Source organism: Phyllostomus discolor, chromosome 11 (genome assembly GCF_004126475.2).
Source record: "Phyllostomus discolor isolate MPI-MPIP mPhyDis1 chromosome 11, mPhyDis1.pri.v3, whole genome shotgun sequence".
Classification (NCBI taxonomy): Eukaryota; Metazoa; Chordata; class Mammalia; order Chiroptera; family Phyllostomidae; genus Phyllostomus; species Phyllostomus discolor.
Window position 1 is genome coordinate 20,278,004 of NC_040913.2, and position 27,463 is coordinate 20,305,466.

General features: G+C 35.1%; 1 protein-coding gene across 13 annotated transcripts in view; it reads left to right on the forward strand.

Annotated features, from left to right (window-relative positions):
• MYCBP2 (MYC binding protein 2) overlaps positions 1-27,463 on the forward strand; it is a 262,494-nt gene that overhangs the window by 117,854 nt on the left and 117,177 nt on the right. For 7 of the 13 annotated variants that reach the window (XM_036011264.1, XM_036011260.1, XM_036011267.1 and 4 more), the window contains 12 exons: positions 3,260-3,351; positions 5,349-5,483; positions 6,441-6,524; positions 7,802-7,898; positions 10,526-10,718; positions 11,290-11,564; positions 12,563-12,784; positions 16,572-16,763; positions 19,126-19,332; positions 22,135-22,266; positions 23,623-23,801; positions 26,783-26,925. In XM_036011264.1, coding sequence (XP_035867157.1) covers positions 3,260-3,351; positions 5,349-5,483; positions 6,441-6,524; positions 7,802-7,898; positions 10,526-10,718; positions 11,290-11,564; positions 12,563-12,784; positions 16,572-16,763; positions 19,126-19,332; positions 22,135-22,266; positions 23,623-23,801; positions 26,783-26,925 — 1,951 coding nt within the window. Of the gene's footprint in view, positions 1-3,259; positions 3,352-5,348; positions 5,484-6,440; positions 6,525-7,735; positions 7,899-10,525; positions 10,719-11,289; positions 11,565-12,562; positions 12,785-16,571; positions 16,764-19,125; positions 19,333-22,134; positions 22,267-23,622; positions 23,802-26,782; positions 26,926-27,463 lie in introns of all 13 variants that reach the window. The other 6 variants (XM_036011258.1, XM_036011257.1, XM_036011261.1 and 3 more) reach the window with 1 other exon arrangement.

Below are 27,463 nucleotides of genomic sequence, written 5' to 3' on the forward strand. Positions count from 1 at the left end.
AGGTCTCAAATCCTGATTTACCCTCCTCATGACTTTGAAGTGATTTTACCCTTGTATTTATTTATTCAAAAAGTGTCTTCTTTAAAGTATAAAGTATATATTTTTCTTTCTAGTAGTTGGCCTGTATTTTTTTTTATTGGTTTGTTTTCCTAGCTCTGGTTGTTTTCCTTCTTTCCTTGTAGGTCTGTCCTGTTCCACCTAGCCCCTCAGTGTTGGAGTTCTTCTAGGCCAAGCTGTAGGCCTCTTTCTTTGCTCTGTGTTTTCTCCTAGGCTTTCTCTTCTAAGCCCAAAGTTCCAGTAGCTATCAATGTAGCATGATGCTCAGATTTATTATCTCTAGCTCTACCTTCTTTGACCCATTTCTGTGTACATGTTTTAAGGGCATGCCAATTGGCAGTCTTTATATCGCAACTGCACACATGCGCTTCCACTAGGACCTGGCTGTCTTCCAGTGATCCCTCCTTTGAGTAGTACTATCCATCGTCTGTTTATTACATAAGGCAGAAACGTAGCTGTCTTTCTTGATAGGTCCTCTTTCATTTCTTTTTCTTCCCCTAAAGGGACTCTTTCCTCACTATACTAGGCAAAGTTAATTGTCTTCAGCTAGCCACCTAGTTGGTCTCTGTGCATATTTTAAACTTTCTATATTTTCTCCCTCCATTCACTTTCTTCCTATTGCTCCTTGAACCTACTGTAATTAGGTTTTTGCCCCAACCATTCCACTGAAACTGCTCTTGTCAAGGACACTAGAGACACCTTTATTGCTAACACCAGTGGTCAAATCTCAATCCTCATCTTTCTTAACCATTCAACAGAATTTAATCCAATCAGGTTCTTTCTTGAAATACTTTCTCCACTTGACTCCCAAGACACCACACTGCATTTTACCCCTTCTCTCGGACTCCTCTCTGTAGTTTCCTGCCGGCAGTTCCTCATCTTCGGACCTGTAGATGTTGGAGTTCCAGAACCCAGTCTTGGGTATTTTTTAACGTATGCTCATCCCCAGTGATCTAACCTTAGGACTTTTAAGTATTTTTTTTTCTCTGGTCATTCTCAAACCTGTAGACTTTCAGTGCTCTTATATAAACAACTGCCTGTTCTGCATCTCTACTTGAATAGCTAGTAGGCATTTCAGATATGACACATTCCAAACTAAGCTTCTGATGATCTCTCTAAACCTGCTGTCCCCCTGTTCTTCCCCATCCAGGTTAACTGACTGAGAGTTCACTTCATTCTTCCAGTTTCTGAGGTCAAAAATCTTGGTGTAATTCTTGACTTCTCTCATTCTTTTATACCCTACATCCACTGTAGCAGCAGATATTGTTGCCTGCACTTAGGAAACAAATCCAGGATCCAGCCTCTTCTCTAAACTGCTCCTCATACCACGTTGGTCCAAGCCAAAGCCATTTTGACTTTGATTGTTTCAGTAGCTTTTCAGCTTGTATCCTGCTTCTGTCCTTGATCCCTTCAATATATTCTTAATACTGCAGTGATTTTTTCTTAAAATTACATGAGAGTATGCCATTTCTCTGTTCAGGTCCCTGCAGGATCTTCCTATATTAGAATTCAAACCAAAGGCCTCACAAGAGCTTACAAAACACCATCAGAACTGATTGCCATCTCCTCTCTGTTCTTATGTTGCGCAAGTTTCTTCACTCTAATCCAGTCATGTTTGCTCATTCCTGTTCCTCAGACATGCCAGGCATAGCCAAACCTCAGGACCCTTGCACTTGATACTCCCTCTGACCACAACCCTTTACTTTAATGCCTGCATATTTCACTTCCTTATCGACTTCAGGTCTTGACTCTCTGGTGAGCCTATGTAAAACTGTAAACCCCTTTCCACAAATTTAGTCACAATAGCCCCATTTTTTGTTTGCATCATGCACCCCTGTGTGCCCAGTACCTAGAACGGTATGTGTTCAAAAATATTTGTTGAAAATATGCAGGGGAGCCAGGTTAAGTCCGAATCATTAAGGAGTTTTATGTCATGCTTCAAAGAGGGAAATGAGTAACCACCCAATAACTTTAAGGAAATATTCTGATCAGAATTTATTTTAAAATATTAAAAGCAGAACCCTCAACTTTGTGGAGCATGGGTTAAAGCAAGGAAAGAATGGAGATAAGAAGACTAATTACTTGTTATTGAACCATTCTAACTGGTAACAGCGGATTCGGGTGAACTGACAGGCTTTGGTACCAGCAATAGAATACATGCAGTGAGGGTAGAGACATATGGAAAAGAGGAGTATTCCAGGTCTTTTCTCTGAGCAACTAGGTGAATGATATTGACTTTAATTGGAACAGAGAAGGCAAGAGGAGGGACAGATGAGTCACTCTTTAGATTTAGTGAGACAGAGCTGCTGGGAGAAGCCAGTGACTGTAGAGACTAAGATCCGAACTGGAGGTTGATTTCAGATTATTAGAATATGATTGAGAAATCAAGACATGTAGCAAAATAATTGTCCAGTAAATTTTAGTGCCCCCTTCTCTTCCTTCTGAGTGTTTTATCTACCTTTCTTACAGTTTGCCTGCTGTAATTCTCCAGAGAAATAGGGGATTTTTTAATGTGTAATAGTCCAGTAAAAAAAAAAAAACCTCTTCCTTATAATTCTCCCTTATTTTCACTTAATTTTGTAACCTTTCCCTTTTGCTATTTTCTCTTTTTTTCTTTTACCCAGACTTTGTGGTTCTTTCTTTTTTTGTATAACCATTTTTTTCTCACTTTTCATCTCTCCTTTGACCTGTTTTTTTTTTTTTTTTTTTTTTAAGGATCTTTATCTTGAGAGTTATTCCTCTCTCTTTCCATTGCTAACATTTTCTAGCCTTTTCTGCTGGGTATTTTTTAAGTGTTCCACAACTATTATTTTATTTAATTCTTAAAATTCTTACTGAAGTAGGCAATGTTACTATCCATCTCTATTTTATGGATGAGGAAACTGGGTCCAAGGATCTCACAGCTAGTAAATGTTGAAGCAAGATTCAGCCTCACTTAGATAAATACTTTGGTGGAGTTCTCTCCTTCAGATCTATAAATGTCTCTCCTTCAGATGTTTATATTTGGTACAAAACTGTTTGGGTCACTTAATAGAAATAGATGAGTAGAAATAAACAGATAAAGTTTTATATGAATATAAAACCGAGATTAATATAGACCATAAGACATTGCATGTGTTTCTTGATTTAAATGTACGTTTGTGTATTTTATTTAATAAGTGACTGAAAGATTGGGCATCATCTGTGTTTTTCCTTTCCCCAGCTATTTGAGTTGGGACCTGATGGAGGAGACCATGAAACTGATGGAGACCTTCTTGCAGAGACTGATGTGTTGGCTTATGACTGTGCTGCCAGGTAATGAGTTCTTTGTTATTCAGTGTAATCCTTACAAATAATTAATGTGAAAAAATTAATTATAAATGAATAAACAATTTAAAAAGGAGGTTTTAAAAATCTGCTGCGATCAGACTCTTGAAATTAAATTATATATCAGTAGGTAATCGGTTGTTTTTAGCAATGCTTCATTAAAACTAATAGAATCCTTTATATTTGTATTTCACAAGATACATTGACTTTCTATATTGAAGATGAGATGGAAATACTGTGTTCATGTATTTTGCACATTTTTATTTTTATGCGTCACTTAGAAAACACCTAGTATGCTAGTGCCCTGTTGATGTGGTATGATTATTTACTACCTAACTTTATGTATATAGTGTCAAGTAGTCCTAGTGGGACATAATTCAGATCAACTGTGTACTCTAACATCATGCAGACAGTATCTGCTGGATTATAACACACTTTGAAAAGACACCCAGCTGTAGTGAAACCTCTTAAGGAATTACCAGAATCAGGGTGTTTGTTCATAAAGACTCAGGAGGTAAGAAACTTAGATTTTATTAGTCCTCCTGGTAATCCTAAGAATTACTTCAACACTGTATTAAATAATATCACACTGTACTTCCCCATGAAAACTATGTTAAGAAAACCTTGTGTGGTGTGCATACGCTTTTTGTTAGTGAAAATCTGTATTTTCTGAAAATGGTAGTCAACGAATTTGCTTTTAACAGATGAATACTTTTGAAAACAAAATAGTAAATCTAACAAAAATTTTGGCTGTTTCTTCATTTGCATTAACCAATAATAGGAGATATATTTTGAGTAATTCTTAATGTTACATAAAAACAAAGATAAGAGAAATTTCAGGAAAGTTAATTGATTAATTTTTAAAAAATATATTTTATTGATTGTGTCATTAATTGATTAATTTTTAACAAAGCCTTAGGATGCCTTTGTCATTTAGCATTTTTTTTGTGCATATGATTATGAGTCAACAAATATGTATGATTTTGCATAGACAATCATCTATATTTTCTTCATTTTTTTAATTATTATTTATTTCTTCATTTTTATATTAGGATACAAATCCCAGAATCCTAAGGCTAGAGTTAAAGGACTTCCATAATTTTTCACAGCATGTTTTATAACTTTGTATCCACTACCATTCTGTGTTTGTCTCAATGCTATAATCTGTCTGGACACCTTACAGTTTTTGGACCCTGTGCTGTACCTCCGCAGAGCTGTCCACAACCTTCTCCCCATGCACGACCTTCTCCCCACCCACTCCCGCTACAGGACACACATGCTCACATGCTCCTTCCCTTCTGTCAGCTTCAGCTTTGAAGCACACACATCTCTATCAGATGCCTTATTACTTAGCCTGTTCTTTCTTCCTAACTCAGTAAACATTTTTTTGTGTAGCTACTGTGTGACAGACACAGTTTCAAACACTTGACCTAAATTCTCAACCCTCAGAAGAAACTTAGGAGCTAGATACTATTTTCATCCCTACTGTCAGATGAAGGGACTGAGTTAAGAGAAGATAGAGCAATTGCCCACGGTAACATAGCCAGCAAGGCACAAAGTTGGGCTTTGAATACAGCAGTCTCATTCCAGAGGCGGTTTCTTAACGTGCTTCCTCTCGAACACTTTAGTTGAATAAATTAACTTCAAAACTAAAATTTAAAATTTCATTTTCCAACAAGCTGGCATATATTTTAACAACAACTTTTAAAATTTTGGTTTTATTTCAATATGAAAGTATTATAACATTTAAACAAGTTTTAAAACTCAAGGTGGAGGGGGAAGAAGTGTAATGCCATCCCCATGACACAAGTAAATATTATTTCTGTTCTTGTCTGGACGTTTTTGAATAAAAGGATGTTGGTATTGTTTGACAAGAATCTTATAATACAATGGGTTTCATGTTTTTTTAATAAAGGATTTAAAAAATAAACGTATGTAGTGGAAATGCAGAGGCATTGTCTTTTACTCACTGATGTTTCTCTCAGAGAAAAGTACGCAATGATGTTTGATGAGCCAGTCCTCCTGCAAGCTGGGTGGTGGTATGTGGCCTGGGCTCGAGTGTCAGGGCCCAGCAGTGACTGTGGGTCCCACGGGCAAGCGTCCATCACTACAGATGATGGGTAAGCAAGATGTTTGTGCTAATCAACTCTCATTTTTGGTAGTGGAATGCTGCTTAGAAATCTCAAGAGGTTTTTTTTTAGCAGTGTAAAAGTCTTAGCAGTGTAAAAAGTCTACAGCATAATATGACTGCTAAAATTAAATTCACACTACCTCATGCCAAATTAAAGTCTAGACAGAAAAGAGAGATAATGGGACTGCACTTCTTTGCCCTCGTCAGGTGGCATTTCTGTGTATTTCTGGGTGTTACATTGTTTAAAAGCTTAAGTTAGAAGTTATATAGAGGAAAGTGGCAATGATAGGAGTTTGGAAACCATACAATAAGAAATATATACTTGCTATAAAATTTGACAGTGCTTATGAGAACAGTCTATGCATTGCAAAGCTTCAGCAATATTGGGCTGGTAAATGTCGAGCCAGAAGGACTAAGGAAGGGGACAGGACAGCTTCTCACCTAGTAGTTTCTGATCAAGTTCAATTCCTTCCTTTTATTGATTAAGCCAGTGATTTTCAACTAGTGTGTCACAAGAATTTTCAAAACATGCAATATCTGAATATTTAGTCAGGGGCGCCAACCACTTTTCCCTTAGATTATCAAATTAAAAAATGACAATGGCCAAGACAACAATAAGTGTCTGCTGGGAATGAATCAAAATTCTACCTACATTTTTGTCAGATCAACAAAAAATACAATGTGTTTTTTGGTGTGCCACAGAATTTTAGTAATTAGTCTGTGTGCCATGAGATGAAAAAAGTTGAAAATTGCTGGATTAAGCCATTCAGGTCTAGAATTAAAATCAGAACCATACCTTTTTTACTTCTATTCTTTTTCCTTAAAAAAATACATCTCAATCCATTAATATAAGATTTGAAAACATGACTGTTAAATTACTTATTTACTTCAATGAATCTTGAATAGTGTTGGCTTTGGTATCATTGTTATTTTGTTCTTTTCTTAGGGTTGTTTTCCAGTTTAAAAGTTCAAAGAAATCAAATAATGGTACAGATGTTAACGCTGGTCAGATACCTCAATTATTATACAGGTATTTAGCATATTTGTAGTTGTTTAAAGGTTTATTATTTTGCTATAATGAATAAGGATCACTATACAAAGGGAGAAATTATTTGAAGCATTCAGCAAACTATAATAAATTTAACAAAAAATTTAATACTTTTTATATTTTAAAACTTTTTCTACATCAACCTTTTTACACTTTACAGCTGACTCAGGTTATCTGTGTTATGCCAATAACAATATTTTAATGACTTATACAGGGTGGGGCAAAGTAGGTTTACAGTTGTGAGTATGTGAAAGTTTATTCTTGTATTATTATTTATTAATTACTGTGTTATTTTCCATATGAACAACTGTAATCCTACTTTTGCCCCACCCTGCATTTATAATTTGTCATGTCTTACCAGTATCTAAGGGTTATAAACTAATAAAAGTTGTCTTGGCGAAACGAAACCAAGGCGTTAGAGAAGTGAGATCCGAGTGGGAGACGGAACTTCGGTGCAGGCCCGACTGGTTTGCTGCAGCCGTACGTGTTCTTGCTGATCGTCTTGTGAGAGATGAATTGAGAAATCCCTTACTGCTGAAAATTTTCACCCTTACCTCAATTACCAAATAGTAACTTGCTTGTATATAATGTTTATTATATTTTACTGTTATTTAGAATTTTAATTTTTGGTAATAGAGATATAGGAAAGCACATGCATGTATCTGTCTACTTCTAGATTACCGCAATAATTTTTAGAATAAAGTATGCAAATAGATAGAAAAAATGTCATTCTTTAAGTAGTAAAAATTAAAAGAAATATTTCTAGAACAGTAATTCTCTGTCTCCTATATCTTCCTTTCTGGTAATCACTTTGATGATATGAATAAACCTCACTTTTCCCAAGAAGGGAGTTTTGTTTGTGTTCATGCTCTTTATTATAGTTAATGTTTCTAATATGTAGCATTACGAACATAACAAGCTGTTTGGACTACTGTTGGTTGCACTTGTTGAATAACTTTTAAGTAATAGAATTTAGTAGAAGCATTAGTACAGAACATAAAGTTAAATGTGTTGTCTGGTAAGAGATTCTCTAGTGTCCAGCCTTACAAAGGTGGCATTTAAATGATGAAATGCTCACATGCTAAAAATTTTGCTTAGCATTGGGAAATATTTCTGAAAAGCCCTATATTGGCATTTTACCTAACAAAAATATTTAAATGTATAGTTTAATTATTTCACTATTGCATAAATAGATATTTTGAGAGGAAAAATGTCACTAGCCCTTCTAGCATAAATTTATGTGTGTCTCCTACCTTCAGACTTCCGACCAGTGATGGCAGTGCTTCAAAAGGCAAACAGCAAACTAGCGAACCTGTACACATTTTAAAGAGATCTTTTGCAAGAACCGTCTCAGTGGTAAGCCATTTTTTAAAATTTCAGTATTTTTATCCAGTGCTCAGTTTCCTTTTGATGTTTAGCATTTAGCTACTCTTCTAACACTCTATTTCAGTACAGCTTTATGAACTCAGATTTGTTTTTGTATTAGCATTGACATTCCACGCCAAAGAATATGAACTTTAAGTAATGGGAAAATAGAAATTGTGACTGATTTTAACATGCCTTGCTATTTCTGAAATAACTGGTGAATTTTCTAGTAAGTCATGTATGGGCATGTATGCTGAAGCAGTTAGAAAGTGAAGGAAAACTTAAGGGTGGTATTGCGCCCACAATGTTATTTTAATACTTTAGGAACTAAACAGAAGTGTCTCATGTCTAACTAGGGATTTTATTGAACTACTTGACATCATTGTTCTACATTTAAAGGTACAAGATGCTCTGTTGAGGCTTCCTCTGTAGAATGAAAAGTCAACACAATGTAATGGAAATATAGTATGTTGCTTAGGAAGCCTTGCTTTTTCATTTATTAGTTGGGGATGCTTATACAACATATCTACTTATACTACGTCATAGTGTCATTATGAGCTTTTAATGACATAAGGGATACAGAAATTATTTTTAAATTGTAAGGTACTATATGAATGTGACTTATTAATGTAGCTGATAGTTTGTCCTATTAGTAAAAGGCAAAGGGGAAATGTGTTTTTTTCTTAGTTTTTTAAAACACAAAATTGATATATATCCCACGGTGGAGGTAAGGTAGAGATAAAACAAAAACTAAAGATATATTAAAGTTTTTCCCCCTATCACACTGTTATTACTATATGTAACTACTATTTACATTTTGATATATGTCCTTCCAGCTATTTTTTTATATATACACATATTTATCAATCCGCATATGCAGTGTGCTTTCTTATTTGTGTTTGATCATGCTTCAAGTTTTGTATCGTCAAAAATTTTATAGTATGCACTGTGGACATATCCCATATTAGTACATTTGGTTCTATTTTAGTCTTTTCTAATGTTTGCAGCATATTCCTTAGAATGGTAGGACAGTAAGTCCTCACTTAACGTTGCTGATAGGTTCTGTGCCTTAAGCTGAGTGATGTATAATGAAACCAATTTTACCATAGGATAATTGATATAAACAAAAATTAAGCTCCTACACATCTTACCATGTTAAAACAAAATGATGTTTGAATGAAATGACATTATTTGAGGACCCACTGTATTTTACCTTATTCAACTCTATTCCTATCAAAAGACTGTTTCTCATTTTTGTTATATTCATACATATGTGTCTTTGATTATTTATATACTTATGTCAGTATTTCTACTGGAAGTGTGCTCACTTCAACTTTGATATAATTTGCCAAGTTGGCCTTCTAAAAGAGCTATGGCAGTTTATAGAAAATGTGCTTTGGATAAGAGACCACAAGGCTTTTGGCTCCTTGGTAACTTGGATCTTTTTATTATCAAGATCAGGTTTGTGCCCTGACTGGTGCGGCTAAGTGGACTGAATGCCAGTCTGTGAACCAAAGGGTCGCTGGTTCAATTCAGTCAGGGCACATGCCTAGGTTGGGGACCAGGTCCCCAGTAGGGAGTGCACAAGAGGCAAGCACACATGGATGTTTCTCCCCATCTCTTTCACCCTCTCTAAAAATAAATAGGTAAAATCTTTAAAAAAATCCGATTTTCTATCTTTTGATCCAAATAAGTATATGATTATATTGGGTTTTTTTTTTTTAGTGATCTCTTTTCTGTACCTCATAATTTTTTTTTATATTTTTGTCTATCTTAGTGGTTTTGTGGTCATTAGGTAATTATAATCTTTATATAGAAAACTTATTCAATCATTTATTTTAAAAGTTAAGCTATAAACTCTTTATTTTTGGTATTAGTAAACCAGAGGACTAGAATTTGACAGGGATAAGGGAGTAAGTTCCTTGCTTTAAGAGTCATCTGTGGTAGTATCCATCATCATGCAAACATGATAAAACCTGCAGACCAGTAGAACTACAGTGATGTTAAATATGGGTTTATTATACCATAAACTCATACTTTAGAATTTTTAAAAATCCACATAAGAATTTTTTAGTATTTTAGTAGTCAGTTTTTATATTCCATTAACTTACCAATATTTGGCTTAGTGTGTATTGTAAAATTTAATATGTAGATATAGAATAAATTTTTTGATATCACTGATGTCTTATACTAGATGCTTTATATTCAAAAATTACTCAAGTGGTTAAAGTACTTGTGGTTTATTTTCACATTACTACCTTGAAAATGTAGAGTTTGATTTTCCTTTCAAGTAAACATGTATTTATAAGTGATTTTCTTATTTTTTCATAATTATATGATAAACTAGATAGATTGGTAGCAGGGAAACTTAAAAATGTGTTTGTAAATAGGTAAATATTGAAGAATGTTGTTTTTATAGATGCCTAACTATCATTTTTGTCAAGCTTCAAAGATGTTCCTAGTGGTAATTTAATGTATAAACTAATAAAATGTCTGTCATTTGGGCTACCAAAACTTTTCAACACAAAGTTTTGAAGTTGATTGTCATCTTTTCATTTGATTCAACAGGTAGTATCATTTGAACTCATTGTGTTCTATTTCTTCATATTCTGGATTAGGAATGTTTTGAGTCACTGTTGAGTATTCTTCACTGGAGCTGGACCACCCTAGTCCTAGGAGTTGAAGAACTTAGAGGATTAAAAGGATTCCAGTTTACAGCTACACTTCTAGATTTGGAGAGGCTGCGCTTTGTGGGTACCTGTTGTCTGAGGTTATTGCGTGTCTATACCTGTGAAATTTACCCAGTGTCAGGTATGGTACATTTTTTAAATGACTTTGGAAAGAAAATATTTGAGGCTTGAGAAGGCATGTGTAGGAATAGACAAGAGTTTTAAGATCCCTTGGCGAACACACGGCATGTTAAGCAGATGATGTATTACAGAGTCGTAGGCCTGAAACCTATATAAATTTTATTAGCCAATGCCACTCCAGTAAATTCAGTTCAAGTTTTTAAATAGATCTCTAGCTGCCTTTATGCTTATGTATTGATTATAAAGAGTAAAATATCTTACATGTCATTCTGTAAACAAAAAAGTCATGTTAGGCTAAAATTCAATAATGAACTGCTATTTTAGATTCTGTCAAATAGAAATATTTTAGCCAGCTGATTTGGACTTATATGCTGAAACCAGTGTTGTGTTTTGTTTTTCTATTTAGATTTTAAAAAGAAGTAATCTTAGACCACAGTCTCTAAATTGTTTCCTGTCTAGGTTATGAGTACTTTTGATTTTTAGTTGTTTAAGAAATTACTAGAATTATATTGAATGTTTTCATGCATATTTATTATTCTATTTAATTACCAATCTACTTTGTTTCCTTAAAGCTACAGGTAAAGCAGTTGTGGAAGAAACTAGCAAATTAGCAGAATGTATTGGAAAAACCAGAACTTTGTTAAGGAAAATTTTATCAGAAGGAGTGGATCACTGTATGGTGAAGCTGGATAACGATCCTCAGGGGTATCTCAGTCAACCCTTGAGCCTCCTAGAGGCTGTGCTGCAGGAGTGCCATAACACCTTCACCGCCTGCTTCCACTCCTTCTACCCAACGCCGGCCTTGCAGTGGGCCTGCCTGTGTGATCTGCTGAACTGTTTGGATCAGGTAGTTCAGGTTTTTAAAATGTTCTTTGAAAATATGATCTATTAGTTCACATTATAATATTAGCGATAGGTACAGTGTTACATAGCAGATCTCTAGCACTTTTACAGAGAAATGCTACTGACTAGGTTAACTTTAACAAACATTGAGTTAACTTTTAGAACGTTGTTTTACTTTTAGTCTGTCTTTGTGACACATGTTTGATGAACAAAGTAAGGTGTACATGGAATTCCTGTATCAGTTAGGATATCCTGTATCCCTAAAGTTTTTAAGATTTATTTATTTATTTATTTATTTATTTATTTATTTATTTTTTAGAGAGGGAGGGGAGGGGGAGAGAGAGAGAGAGAGAGAGAGAGAGAGAGAGGGAGAGAGGGAGAGGGAGGGAGGGAAAGAAAGAAACATCAATGTGCGGTTGCTGGGGGCCATGACCTGGGAATCGAACCTGAGACACTTTGGTTCGCAGCCCACGCTCAATCCACTGAGCTACACCAGCCAGGGCTGTTGATAAGTTTTTAATTCTCCTATTTGCTACTGATTTTTCCTGAATAAACCGTGCAGTGTGATGACATGATTTTGTGACCTTAGTGAGCTGTTATTAACATCAGTGAAATGTTATAGTAGGATAGAATTATAATTTAAATTGTTATCTGAGGAAAATAGTTTCAGTGCTTGTTACTGGAAATGCCTTTGATATATGCTAACAGTGCTAGAAAGGACTAATCCTGAAGATATGTAAATATATATAAACTCATTTATTGGACAACACGAGGCTGATTTTTCTTGATCATGTTTAATAGGTTTTCACCTTCATTGGGTGGTAACTTAAATGTGTTCAAAAGTATTGATGTAACATTATCCTTTAACAAGATAATTATAGTGATTGAGCTCTAGGGAGTTTGGTATGACTTAAAAGGGTGTTTACCTTTTATATATCCAGAAACTTGCATTATACTGATGCAGTATTTCTTAGGTGGGGAACATTTTTTTGTTTTCAAAAGGATATCCAAGAAGCAAACTTCAAGACATCAAGTAGTCGACTTCTAGCAGCTGTTATGTCCGCTCTGTGTCACACTTCTGTTAAGCTGACTTCCATCTTCCCTATTGCCTATGATGGAGAAGTACTGCTGCGGTCAATCGTTAAACAAGTTAGCACAGAGAACGACTCAACACTGGTTCACCGTTTTCCCCTTTTGGTAGCACATATGGAAAAACTCAGCCAGGTAGGTCTTCTGAAATATCCTTTATAGTGAAGCAATAGAATATAAATGGAAGCATATTTAGCCTGGTGCTTATTCTTTTATATCAGTAAATATCTTTACAAGATAATTATGTGTTTCACAAGAAGAACTAAAATTAAGAAAAAAAATTCTCATGTTTACCTATAAGTGAGTAGTCTTTTTTCTCTATTTATTTTTAATGATTCCTAACCTATAAGAAATTTGAGAGTCATATAGTGGATTTCTGTGTATTTGTTTTTGGCTGAATGTTTTAAAGTTGCAGCTACTATAAGAACATTTTATATTCTAATATAATATTTTATATTACCAAGATAGAATTCTAAGGAAATAAATAACTTTCAAAACATTTTTATAACATTTTATTACATTAAAATAAGCATTATAAAACAATAGTCATAGAAACATTCTCTAATAATTGCTTCTGGTTTATTAAAAAACACTATGGAGAAAAATTAACAAATACACATGAAAACTGTATATAATTGCTCACAAGTTAATGAGAACTAATCTTTAAAATAAAGGTAAACAAGGAGTAGAACATAGAAAAATTAATTATTGTGCGATAGCAGTTTTTTGTTGACTGAAGCAACTGAAAAATTAAGAGAAAAATTTTAATGACATTTAGAAACAAAAAGGATAATAGCAGAATTGGAACGAAATTTCCAGAGTCGATATAATATGTTTGTAAGATCTCAGTAAAAATAATGAAAGTAGCTATAACAGGACTTTAGCATAAGCCAGCATGGGAAGAATTTCAGTCTTATAATTAAAGGTGAATGAAAGTTCTTTTGAGGTTATCGACTTATTTGTAAAAAATTTGGAAAAATAAATTTCCTATTAAATGCTCTGCTGGTGAGATCTGCTAAACTTATAGAGGGTTTATGGTATTATGTAATTAATGTAAGTAATCTTTTTCGCCACATGATTCACAACTATTTATTGTACATCTATTTACTGGAATTTTAATTACCTGATAGTTAACACAAGAGTGAAAAAATACACATAGCTTTGAAATTTGGGCAGATAGAAAATATTTTTACAAAATAAATTGTTAGTTCAGTGCAATGAGTATTTGCAGAAAAAATTACCTGAGGAAATAACTTGAAGAATAAAGCTATATGTATATTTTATTTTAAAATATTTAAAACCTTAATTAGAGACTTAACTGTACATTATTAAGTGAAATAGTTGAATTTATGATACATTGATTTGACAGATTATGGTTTAGTCTTTAAAAATAACTATATATACATTCAGTATCAAGGCAGATGTTTTTAAATTTAAAAAATCAGCCAAAAGTATATACACTTTTTGATGACTGACTGTAAAATATGAATGCAAAAGGCACACATTTTGTAGTGTTTAGGCAGGGCATATTCTGGAAGAGAATACTGAGAAATGAAAATAAATCTTTGGTGATAAAGTTTTGGGTATTCTATGGTTTTCTTTTGGACTTCCTGTAGTATTGCAGTATTTTCTTGAAAAATACAGTAAAATTTACTTTATTCATTTTTTAAATTATTATTTTTAATAATATTTGTATTTACTAATTTGAGAGAGAAGAAAAAATGTTGATTTCTTGTTTTACTTACTTATGCATTCATTGGTTGATTCTTGTGTGTGCCCTGACCAGGGATGAAACCTGCAGCCTGGGTGTATTGGGACGACTCGAACCAACTGAGCCACCCAGCCAGGGCCCAACAATATTTTAAAAACATTTTTAGAGAACTACACACATTTGATGGTTGTTAAGAATTAGTAAATGTATTTTTGTATATCCCTCTATATCCCGGTTAGTATTCTACCCTCTTTTAAATGGATATTATAGAGTTCTACCATTTAAGTGCAGCATAATAATTGTAACCAAGTCTTTATATATATACTTATATTTCCCATATTTCAGTCTTTTAAACAATGCTGTTGAAAATATCATTGACTAAAATTTTATGTATATTCATGTTGATTTTTTCCAGGATAAATCTTTAGGGGTGGAAATTCATAAGTCAAAGGAAAGAATGTTAAGACTTTGTTACAAATCACAAAATACCTTCCAGAAAGCTAGTGCCAGCTTGTATTTCCCACCACTAGTGAATAAGATGACCTTTTCCTAAAACTACTGTGGCTGATGATGTGCTAAATTTTCTTTTTTCTTTTTGGCCTTCTAACAAAAGCATATTGACACAGTGAACTCCATGTTAAGATTATATGGGAAGCTTCTTATATTAATCTCGTTGATCACTAATTAGAAAATTAATGGCTGTAACTAAGTAAACACAGTCCACTTATCCCTCACCCCCTTCACACCAAGTAAAGTCCTTCCTACAAGATTATAGATAATGAAGGACAATTGGGGATTGAGTTTTATCAAAAACTGTCTTTCTGAGATGTTCCAGAAAGTAAAGTTTCTGGGGAATGAAAGTGATATAGGGATAAAGAATTCTCATTTTAACAGAATTAATAATTGATTATTTAAAAGACAGGAGAGCTAATTACATGAGAAATTGACCAGAATGTTATGGTGATTTTGTTCAAATGGATAATACAAATAACTTAAAGATGAAAGATGATCTCTAAGTGACTTACTGTTTTCAGCCTGAGATTGTACATTAAGGAAGACACTGAAAATGATTTTTAAGAATGCTCTTGATGACTTTAACTAAAAATTTACTTAATTTTCCTTAATGTACTGAAAGTATATTCATTTACGTAATTGATTTGTCTTTGGAAGAATGATAATAACTTTATGATCCTTTTCCACCCTGAAATTTTATGAATTTATGAAATCTGTGGAATTTGTATATATAGTATACCTTATAAAGCAGTGTGGAATATAATAAATATTGTGGAAGAATTTGTTTGTTCGGGTGCCCACACAGTAATTTCGATCTCTGAATCATAGCAAAGAGTTCCCTGATTTTACAGATGAAACTGAGTCACTGTAAAGAAACTGAAGCTAGATCCAAATTGCTTGATTCCCTAGTCCACAGTAAAACTGAAAGGGTTGTTGGTCACTATTGGCCTTTGATTGAAATTAAATGCATTTTGCTCTCTGTTCACAGTGGGCTAAGAGATACTGAGAATGGTAAAGGAGATAAATAATGTTTGTGCTGGGTATCAATTAAAATCCATTAATCATCTTTCTCCTTTTTTTCTGGAAAAAAAGTATTTTCCCATTGGTCTTTAATGGCATTCTTTAATTTCTTGAACTTTTTTCAGTGGTAGGGGTTGGAATTTTTCTCTCTTCACTTATAAAGTCAAATACACAGAAGTTATAAAATTGTATTGGAGTAGTTGTAGTAGAATTTCATACTTTTAATGACATACATGTACAGAAAGATTTTTGTTAGAAAATGGATTTGGGCAAACTACAACATTTCTTAGTTGTTTTACCTCCAGATATACCAGAAATAATTATCTGATATTGGAATCTTGACCATAGAGAAAGCTTTTTAAATGGCAAGAGGTTTATTCTGTTTTCATGAAGAATTATTATTGAAAATTTAAAAGAATAAGTGAAAATGACAAAACGCTAATCAAACATACCTTGTAAATGTATGGTCCTTATGATACACAGAGCCTAATAATTCAAAAAGAACTTTTGAATGAAAAGTAGGTATAATGATTCCACATACAGCTGGACAGATTTATAGATATAGACTCTGGTCTGAATTTTAAAGATTTCATCTGGAAAGAGAAGATTTTGAAATCAAGTGCTCATATGAAGGAAATAAAGCAGTAGCTTGGAACTTCTTTTCCCCATGAACCATAGAGTGAAGAGAATATCTCAGGGATGACAAGCTTCCGTGAAGTTCTGGAGAAGATGCTGGTTATTGTCGTGCTCCCTGTCAGGAACAGCCTGAGGAGGGAAAACGAGCTGTTCTCCTCCCACTTGGTCTCCAACACCTGTGGGTTACTGGCCAGCATTGTCAGCGAGCTGACAGCGTCAGCCCTGGGATCGGAGGTGAGGGTTTATTTTGAGATTGGCTAATAAGCACATGATCAAACTTACCACATAGTTTCTTTTTGCATATATTTTGGCTTCATAGAAACTGATTTCAAACCCACTGTGGTGTTTTGTTTTTTCTTTTTTTCTTTTTAATTTTATTGTTACTGAATTTTTTTTCATTACCATTTAGTCCCCTTATATCCTCTTCCCCCTGTTTTTTCCTTAAAAAATACCTTTAAGCTAGCTAGACTGTTTTTCCCTTCCTTATATCTCTTCTCTGCTTTTATTTGCTTCCTTTCACCAGTTTACCGAGGATGTTATAATAATACAAAATACCAGTATATACACTTTTCTCTTAGCTGCTGCATTGCACAGCCCCACTGCCATGTCCCAATAAAAGCAAAAAAAGTTTGTGTTGCTACATAAAGAGTAATGGAAGCAGGACTACTACTAAACATAATGTGGAAAAGGTAGAGAGGTTCAGACCTTAGCTCTGCCCTCTTGATTGACCCTAGACAAATATATAAGTCACAGAGGTTTTTTAATATAGTAAAATGCAAATAACATTTATTATTCTGTTTTTCTGTGTACAGTTCAGTTACATTAAGTACATTCACATGGTTGTATAGCCATCATCAAAAAGTTTTAAAAGCCTGGCTGGCGTAGCTCAGTGGATTGAGCGCAGGCTGCGAACCAAAGTGTCGCAGGTTCAATTCCCAGTCAGGACACATGCCTGGGTTGCAGGCCATGGCCCACAGCAACCGCACATTGATGTTTCTCTCTCTCTCTCTCTCTCTCCCTCCCTCCCTCCCTCCCTTCCCTCCCTAAAAATAAATAAATAAAATATTTTTAAAAAAAGTTTTAAAAGGATCAAATATGTTTAAGAAAGCCATTTTGAAGCATTTTAAAGTACCTTTACATTTTGTAAAGGAACATATTTCCCTATTTCACTGCCCTACAATATCTGTTTTATAAGTTATCTAAACATTTTGGCTGAATTTGATAAATGGTGCTGTTTTTTCTCCAAAAAGCAAACAGTACATTGGTTTTGAAAAATGTATATACTTGGTATATGTCAGTGGTTCCAGGTCTCAAGGTTCTTACAGAGGAACTTTTTTCTCTATTTTACTTTTATAATTCCTGGTCTTTGCTTTTTCTTATTTATAGATTTACTGTAGAATCTATTCTGAGTTAACCCATCCAGGCTACACTCATTACTGATTCATCGTGACAATTTAGCCTTTAGAGTTTTTGAGTGAGTACATGCACTTGAGGAGATACTAGTCTCTCACCCTGGGAAGCACTTCTTCCATTTCTTAGTGAGCTTAGGCTCTGGCCTCAGATGCCATTGAAGCCCTGTCAGGACATTTAAAAAATATATATTTTTTTACTTACTTATTTAGCCTATAATGTCCTTCCCTTCTGTAACAGATCCCAGAAGAAAAAGTCTGTAGTGCATGGGTATCCCTCAGAATGTCACTATCTCGGTATTACCTGTGAACTAGCCTTTCTAATGAACAGGAATGCCCAGAATTTCAGGCTCCTCATATACAACCTTGGAAGTTTCTAAAGGTCCTGTCTTAGACACCCATGTTTATTTCTTTCCCAGAGTAGTTTGTAATGCTATAATTGTAAACTTCACTTTTCTTCCTCTTGTGGGTCTTCCAAATTTTTGCAGCCAACTTAGGACAGCAGCAGGATCTATAATTAAAAAGACTGTTTTTAAAACAAAATAAGTTCTCTGATCTTCTCTGATGAAAGCCTGTAATTAGTGAGGTTGTATTTGTATACATATTCAAAAATATTGAGTGCCAAGTTATAATGTCACTGTATACATTAGTGTTATTCAGACCTAAGACAACATTTTCTGCCAATGAAGTCTTACTTGAAAACTCACAGATAAGAGTAGGGATGGTCTGACTAAAGAGGGACTTCAGTTCACCTCTCTCTTGAATACCTGTCTCTGCAGAACTCCTAGAGCTCTCTGTGGCATTGATTGAAATCTGTTGGTCTGTAGAGTATTGATGAATTTTTTTTTTAGTATTTCCTTTCAAAGTGAGTAACGATTCATACGGTATGGCTGTGACAACATTAGTTTATAGTTCTGACATTATAAATTATGTGAAATGTATAGTTTATATGACTAAAAGAAGAAAATACTTTCAAGTGATACTGATTTGTGAATATAGAATGATAAAATCTGATTTTATTGCTGGTTAGTCTTTTAGTGGAATGTACCTTTATGTAAGGTTTCAACCCACCTGTTAAAATGTATGTTACTATGTTGACCTTCTTAGGAACCTTTGAATAGTTTTGTTAAAGGTATGTTGTTAACGCTCAGCTAGACTGCTGATGTAATCTCTTTTGTCATTCACAGATTGATGGACTTAATTCTCTTCACTCTGTTAAAGCCAGTGCTAACCGATTCACAAAAACAAGTCAGGGAAGAAGTTGGAACACTGGGAATGGGTCCCCTGATGCAATCTGTTTTTCAGTCGACAAGCCCGGAATAGTTGTGGTTGGTTTTTCTGTCTATGGAGGAGGTGGAATTCATGAATATGAATTAGAGGTGCTGGTTGACGATGTAAGTAGCACTCTTACGGAGTTCATGTTGCTGTGCGAGTCATGTGTTAGGACTTCCTACCATAGTATGATAGTTCAGATCTTTGAGGGTTTTGCAGGTCAGTCATAGATGGATGACAATAAAGAAATTGAAAGAGAGCAGTTCTACCTGATTGCTTCTGTGCTATCTTGGGTCAGTCTTCCTCATATTTTTTATACTTCCAATGAAGATTTTAAATGAAAAGACTAGAAATTATATAGCTAAGCCTATGATTACAATCTTGAGTGAATTTTTTCTTTTTTTGCTATTGTATGTTCTTAAGAAACAAGAGTGATATTCAGACTGGTTTTATTACTTGTATCCATGGTTAAGCAACTTTGTCATAGAGTGCTAATGGATGACTTTTAGTAAAGATATTTATTGAGGGGACTTTTGGTAAAGATGGAGGCTTAGGAAAAGATGCTTCGCCTTCCTGAGGAATGACAAGAACAATCACAACTACTCTCAAAACAAAAAACACCCAGAACTGCCAGAAAATCAAACTGTATAGAAGTCCAACAAGCAAGGATTTAAAGAAGCCATGTTCATTTAGATGAGTAGGAGGGGTGGAGATGGGGAGTCAGAGCAGGGAGGATGCAGTCTGTGTCATGGAGAAGTGACTGTGACAGAATGGGGTGGGAGGGTCCCGTACTCATGTGTGGTGAATAAAAATTGGGAGGGATACCTTAGGAGCAAACGATCCCAGCCCCAGGCCAGACCATGGAGCCCAGGGTTCCAGCACTGGGAAATAAAGCCTCATGATTTATGGCTATAAAAACCAGTGGGATTTAGGGCAGTGGAAGAAACTGCCAGTCACTTGGGGAGAGTCTGTTTAAAGGTCGTGCACAGTCCTAGAATGCACGCAAACCTATCCACTTGGGAAGCACCATCAGGGCAACAACTAGAAAGGTGCCAGTTGCAAATGGGAAGTGGGTGAAGTGACTGGAAATGGGGCGAGTGCCAGATAAACCTCCAGAAGCCAGGCTGTGGCATTGTCCCCTCTCTGACCCCTTTCCACACATAGAGCCACAAAACAGTGAAGTGTGTTGCCTCACATTGGTGAATACCTAAGGCTTTGCCCTGTACAACTTAACAGGTCTGCTAAGGGAGTCAAAGCAGCTCTACCTAATACACAGAAACAAACACAGGGAGGCTGCCAAACTGAGGAGACAAAGAGGTATGGCATGAATGAAAGAACAGAACAAAACTCCAGAAAAAGAACTAAGCGAAATGGAGATAGCCAACTTAGCAGATGCAGAGTTCAAAATACCTGGTAATAAGGATGTTCAGAGAAATCACTGAGTATGGCAAAAACATAAGGGAAGAAATAAAGGCTACAGTAAGTGAAATAAAGAAAAATCCACAGGGAATCAACAGTGAAGGGAAGGAAGCTGGGATTCAAATCAATGATTTGGAATGTAAGGAAGAAATAATTAGAACAGAAGGAAGAAATAAGACTCTGGGACATCTCTAAAGGTACATACATCTGAATCAGGGATGCCAGAAGGAGAAGAGGAAGAGCAAGAAATTGAAAACTTATTTGAAAAAATAATGAAAGAAAACTTAGACATACAAATCCAGGAAGCACAGAGAGTCCCAAACAGATTGGACCCAAAGAGGTCAACACCAAGACACATCATAATTAAAATGCCAAAGGTTGAAGAGAGAATCTTAAAAGCAGCAAGGGAAAGGCAGAGAGCTACCTACAAAGGAGTTCCCATAAGGCTATCAGCTGATTTCTCAAACGAAACTTCATAGACAAGAAGGGCCTGGCAAGAAGTATTCAAAGTGATGAATAGCAAGGACTACAACCTGGATTACTCTATCCAGCAAAGCTATCACTTAGAATGGAAGGGCAGATAGTGTTTCTCAGACAAGGTAAAGCTAAAAGAGTTCACCATCATCAACCTGTTATTACATGAAAAGTTAAAGGGACCAATTTAAGAAAAAGAAGGTAAAAACTGGGAACAGTAAAATGACAACAAAATCACAACTGTCAACAACTGAACCTAAAAAACAACTAAGCAAACTACTAGAACAGGAACAGGACCATAGATATGGAGACCATTTGGAGGGCTATCAGCTGGGAGGGGAAGGGGTGAGAATGGAGGAAAAGGTACAGGGAATAAGAAGCGTAACTGGTAGGTACAAAACAGACAGGGGAACATTAAGAACAGTACAGGAAATGAGAAGCCAAAGGACTTATATATGCACAGCCCATGGACATGAACTAAGGGGGGAAGGATTACTGAAGGGAAGAGAAGTACGGGGCAGAGGAGGGTAAAGGGGGGAAATTGGAACAACTGTAATAGCATAATTAATAAAATATTCTTTAAAAAGGTATTTATTGATTTAGCTATATTTTGCTATATTCTGTGAAGTACCTGAGCTTTCACAAAGTTTTATTGAGGGGACAGAAGATAGTTTTTCCTAATAAGTAGTAATCTATGTTTGGTTTTTGAGCAATTAATTTAAATTAATGATTTCTCACCTTCATTAAGCTCTACAATTAGATACAGCATTATTCTCATGAAGAGGTGGGAATCCTTTTAGGATATCAGGTGAGAGAAGTCCATTTATATGATTTAGGTTGTAGACTCGCCAGGAAATGAGAAAAATGCAGTTTATTGAGTACTCAAAAAATTTTTTTGTATGTAGGTGAAATGCTAATAGTTAATTTTATGTGTAGGTGACTAAAATGCTTTAAAACAATTTTTGATTATAAGTCAAAATTACTTATATGGTGAAGAGTATAGTAGATTTTGTTTTGGTTTGTTTTAATAGAGCGAACATGCAGGAGATTCAACTCATTCTCACAGATGGACATCTCTAGAGTTAGTCAAAGGAACCTATACAACAGATGATTCACCCAGTGATATCGCTGAAATCAGACTTGACAAAGCTGTTCCTTTAAAGGTAATTTTACCAATGTGTTTCTTTTGTAAGTAAGAGATATTATTCTGCAGCTTACTTAAAAAATAGCAAAAAGTATTCCTTTATGTGGTGTTTTAAATGTCTTAGAGTACCTACTGTATTCATGTTATTGTACTGTATAATATTCTACTGTTACAAAAGATCCCATAAAATCTGATATAGTAAAAAGTATTGTATAATGAAAGGCATTGTTAGATTTTGGAGTCAAATAGACCTAGCTTCAGATACTTGCTCTTTCACATATTAGCTCTAAGACACGGGGCATGTCATCATTTAACCAATCTCAGACATACCTGTAGATTGGGAAGGATATCATACCCACATTGTAGCGCTGTTCTGATTAAATTAAATAATGGATACTTGCCTTAGTGTCTAACACAGTTTAGAAACTCAATAAATATTACTTCCTGTCTTCCTTCTCTTAATGTGCCAACACTCATTTAAAACATAAGTGGTCTTAATAAATAGTATTATTAAAGTCATTATTACTTTACATAACTTAATTGCCTAGCACTAAATCACTTTATCAAAACAGAAACTTTACTTGATATCAAAATAATTACTAAGTAATTCTGAATGCAACTGTAATAATTGTCATTATAAAGCAGAATTTTACATGAGTTCACCAGAAACTTCATCAAAAAGAGTTTAGATACCAAAAAACAAAAACCCTTTATTGTGAAGTTCATGTCATGAATCATAAGGAACCATAAGACACCAGTACCTGTATCTCACATTTTCTGTGTGCAGTGTGTTGTGTTTTAGAGAACTTTTTCTTATGGATAGTTTCTCCCATGTCTGCCTATCTGTTCTGTTTCTGATGATCTCTTAATATAAACATATTTTGGACTCACCATTACTTTTTCTTTCATTTAAAATTGTTTCAAAAGTTAAATTCATCAAAGCAAAGTATTGTCTTATGCATTTATAATCTTTTGCTAAGGCGGGTACTCTTTACAGTGTTACTCGGAGCAGGAACTAGAGTCACACTGCCTGTATTCAAATCCCAGCTTTGTGACTTTGGGCAGGTTACTGAACTTCTCTGAACCTCAGATTCCTTATCTGTAAAATAGGGATAATAATGGTACCTTATGAGGCCATTTTAAGGATTGATATAATTAAGTCACAAAAAGTACTTTAGGACAGTTTCTGTTAAAAAATAAATATCAGTGTATTAGTTATCATCCTGTTTGATTCACAAAAGACTCATTTAACTGAGTCATCTCTGTATATAAGAAAGAAATTCAATATATTTTCCCAGTTTACTGCAGAGTTCTTTTTGTTTGTCTTCTGTATATTATGAATACATATAAATATGTTTTACATTTTATTGTGAAGGAAAACGTTAAATACGCCGTGCGCTTGAGGAACTATGGGAGCCGAACGGCCAATGGAGATGGAGGAATGACCACCGTTCAGTGCCCTGATGGTGTGACATTCACATTCAGCACATGCAGCTTGAGTAGTAATGGCACGAACCAGACCAGAGGGCAGATTCCACAGATACTTTACTATAGGTGGGTGTGCGTATACAGATAAAGTGACTATTTTAAAGTGGTAGAACATACACAACTTACTCCCGAGGTAAGTAGTAGTTGTAAGTGAATTATTCAGTGTGTCTTTCTTGCACATAGTACTTGTGCTTATTCATATTAAAAGGTCTCATTTCTTAATGTGTAGTAGTTTTACTATAATAGTGAATGCTTTGAAATGTTTTTTTGCCATTGTTTCTGTAATACCTTTGAAACTTAGGTACTGGGCGTATGGTGCTGTTTTCACTTTTATAGTTTGTGGTTTGCAGTTTCCAATTTAAATGAAATGTACTTGTTTTTTAAAATACCTAAGCTGATAATCAGCTTACCCAAGTATTAGTATTACCTTGATTTTTTTTTGTACAGTCTGCAGGATATTTTGATGTCTGTGAATCTAGTCCTTAGGGCCCTAGAATATGTAAAGATATATATTCCTTGTAATATGTTTAACAAAACCATTCCTTATGTAAACAGTAGGAAATTTAAAAAATGATAATTTGGGGTTAAAAAAAACTTTCAAGTATATATTTCTCACTGACTAAATTTTCCTGTAGCAACTTAGCCGGAATCCTAGGGAGTGGTGCCTGCCCATCACCACATTTATCCTCAACCTGACTTAGCATCAAATCACTGAAGTCGCACATCAGAGGCTCCTGCAGAGGCTCGCTGCTTCCTGTTTCCTTCATAAACAATATGGAGACATTGCCTAGGCAGTTAGCACAAAACAGTTTCTCTGGGTGAAGATTTTCTCCCTCCTTTCTGCTTGCGAAATAGAGTACAAATACTAGGTGTTAAATAGCTACATATTGGCATGTTGCTGCTGAGATACAAAAGCTTTCTAGTCCTTTCTCCTCAATCATAAAAACTTTCTGTTGCATATTACTAAAATAAACACTACATTTATCTCTTTCTCAAACTATAGATTAAAAACTATATCATACACAAGAGAAGAGTTACGTATTTCGAACACTGGAGAGCCCCTTAAAAGCATCTGCTATGGTGGCTCAGTTGGTTGGAGCATTGCCCTGCACCAGAGGTGGTGTCCAGCCTTTTGGCGTCTCAGTGCCACAGTGGAAGAAGAGTTGTTTTGGGCTACATATTAAATACAGTTACATGTAATCACCAAAAAATCTCATACTGTTTTAAGTAAATTTATGATTTTGTGTTAGGCCTCATTCACAACCATCCTGGGCTGCATTTGGCCTCCTGACCACAGGTTGGACATCCCTGCATGTAGACCACAAGGTTGCGGGTTCAATTCCTGGTCAGGACACATATCTCTAGGTTGTGGGTTTGGTCCCTGGTCAGGGCACATAAGAGGCAGCTAGCTGATCAATGTTTCTTTCTCTTATACATGTTACTCTCCCTAACTTTTGCACTCCTTCCCCCCTCTCTCTAAAATCAATAGGTACTTCCTCAGGTGAGGATTAAAAAAAAAAAAACATCATCTGTTATCCAAGCTTTATATTTTCTGCAAAATACAGTGTTTCAGATCCCTTGGTTTTATTTATAAAGCTTCAGTATAAATACCCTAAACTTCAATTTAAAAATTGTTTTAAAAGATTAAAGTCTCTTAACTTTAATACCATTTTATTCCAATGGCTTCCAAGTATGTATCTCTAGCTCTCATGTCCTCTGAGCCCTAGAGTAAATATTCTGGTCCCTCTTTGATATTTTTATTTGAGTGACAGTAATAGAGATGATGATGATAGTTAATGTGGGCTGAGCACTTACTGTGTGCCATGCACTGCTCTGTTTTACCTGTGCTGTCTCAGCTCTTCCTCACACCACCCTAGCCTATTCTAATGCTCTTCTCCTGTCCCTTCTGTACACGTGAGGGAATTGAGACACACAGGTTAAACTCCTTGCCTAAAGGCATGCTTAAACTGTGGTCCTGGGGTTTGTAAGCAGGAAATTGAACAGTTCACTCACACCACTATGTCACACTTCCGTGTTAAGACTGCTCTAGATAGTTGGCTAATACACATCTTAGTTCAGTGTGTCCAAATTAGTCCTCCTTATCCACAATTTCAGCCAAACTCCTTAGAGTCATTCTTGACTCCTTCTTTCCCTCATGCTTTACATCTAGTTTATCTAAAGTCCTGGGAGCTGTGCTTTTAAAATGTCATATTACCCCCAAAATTAACAGTCTTGTTTGAAACATCACTTCTATCTAGGTAACTTAACAGCCTCTAAACCATTCTCCCTCCTTTCACATTGCCTCCTACAGTCAGTTCTCCACAGCATAGCCAGAGCAAAGTCTTATTATTGCAAATCATATCAAGTTGCCCTTGCTTAAAATCCTCTCATAAATTTTCATTTGCATTCCAGTATAAAAGGTAGTTGTTACTGTGGCATACACACCTCACATGATCTGACTTCTCTTTACCTTTCCCACCTTGTCACTTTTCACTCTTTCTCCTTTCATTCCAGATACAGTTGTCTTCGTCCTGTTGTTTGCACTAATCTTGTCCCTGTCAGAAATTGTCTTACTGTTCCTTTTGCATAAATACTTTTCCCTCAGATTTTTTTAAAACATAAATGAAGCCTTTGTTTATTATCAGTTTTAAGATAGACTCTCCTTCATCTTATTTAAAATAACTTTATGCCCTTATCCTGCTTTCTTCTTCTTTGAAGCCCTGTCACTCCTGGAAGTTATTAGATATATGATTACATATTTACTTTTTTCACTTTCACTTTTTTAAGAAGATTTTATTTATTTATTTTAGAGAGGGGGAAGAAAAGGAGAAAAAAAGGGAAAGAAACATCAATGTGTGGTTGCCTCTCATGCACCCCCTACTGGGGACCTGACCTGCAACCCAGGCCTGTGCCCTAACTGGGAATTGAACCAGCGACCTTAACTTTTTTAACTTTAAATGATGAGCTCAGGTTTAGATACAATTCCTAGAGTTGGATCATGTTTTACTGACCATGTAAAAATATCTCATGTATTACTCATGTTATAGGAGTGAATTTGATGGAGATTTACAGTCCCAGCTTCTGAGTAAAGCCAATGAAGAAGATAAAAACTGTAGCAGAGCTCTCTCTGTGGTAAGCACCGTTGTTCGAGCTGCAAAAGACCTTTTGCACAGAGCTCTTGCTGTGGATGGTAAGATTTTTTTTTTACTTTCTTAATAATCATATTAGATTAATTATGCACAGAGTGGCTGGAGAGGAACCATCTTGTAGAATTCCAGAGTGTTTTATTCCTTATCAGTTTGGACATACACATGCATTCATTTTGCATCAGTTACACATTTCATACAATAATGCAGAATTTTTTTAGAAAGTTCAAAAGCAGTTATCTGGTACTTATTATTTGCTTAGTTAACCTAGCAAGAGAAGAACTCTTGATTAGGACTGAGTCTACTTTATCCTTCTTTTTGTAGACAAGAAGCATTTTGTTTTCTCCTTTAGACCTGTTTTTCTTCCTCTATGTCCTATTTCTAGTAATGGCATCACCTTTACCCAAAGTCTGGGTAACTCTAAATATTTCCCCTAATTCACTTGTCCAAACTAAGCTCTCCCATTGGAAAATCCCCAAATCCCCAGTTTGTCTTCTCTCTGCTCTCTCCTAGTTCAGGCTGCCATGGTGCAAGCACATGTCCTCTTTCTCATGTATGGGTAACATCCTAATAATCTCTCTG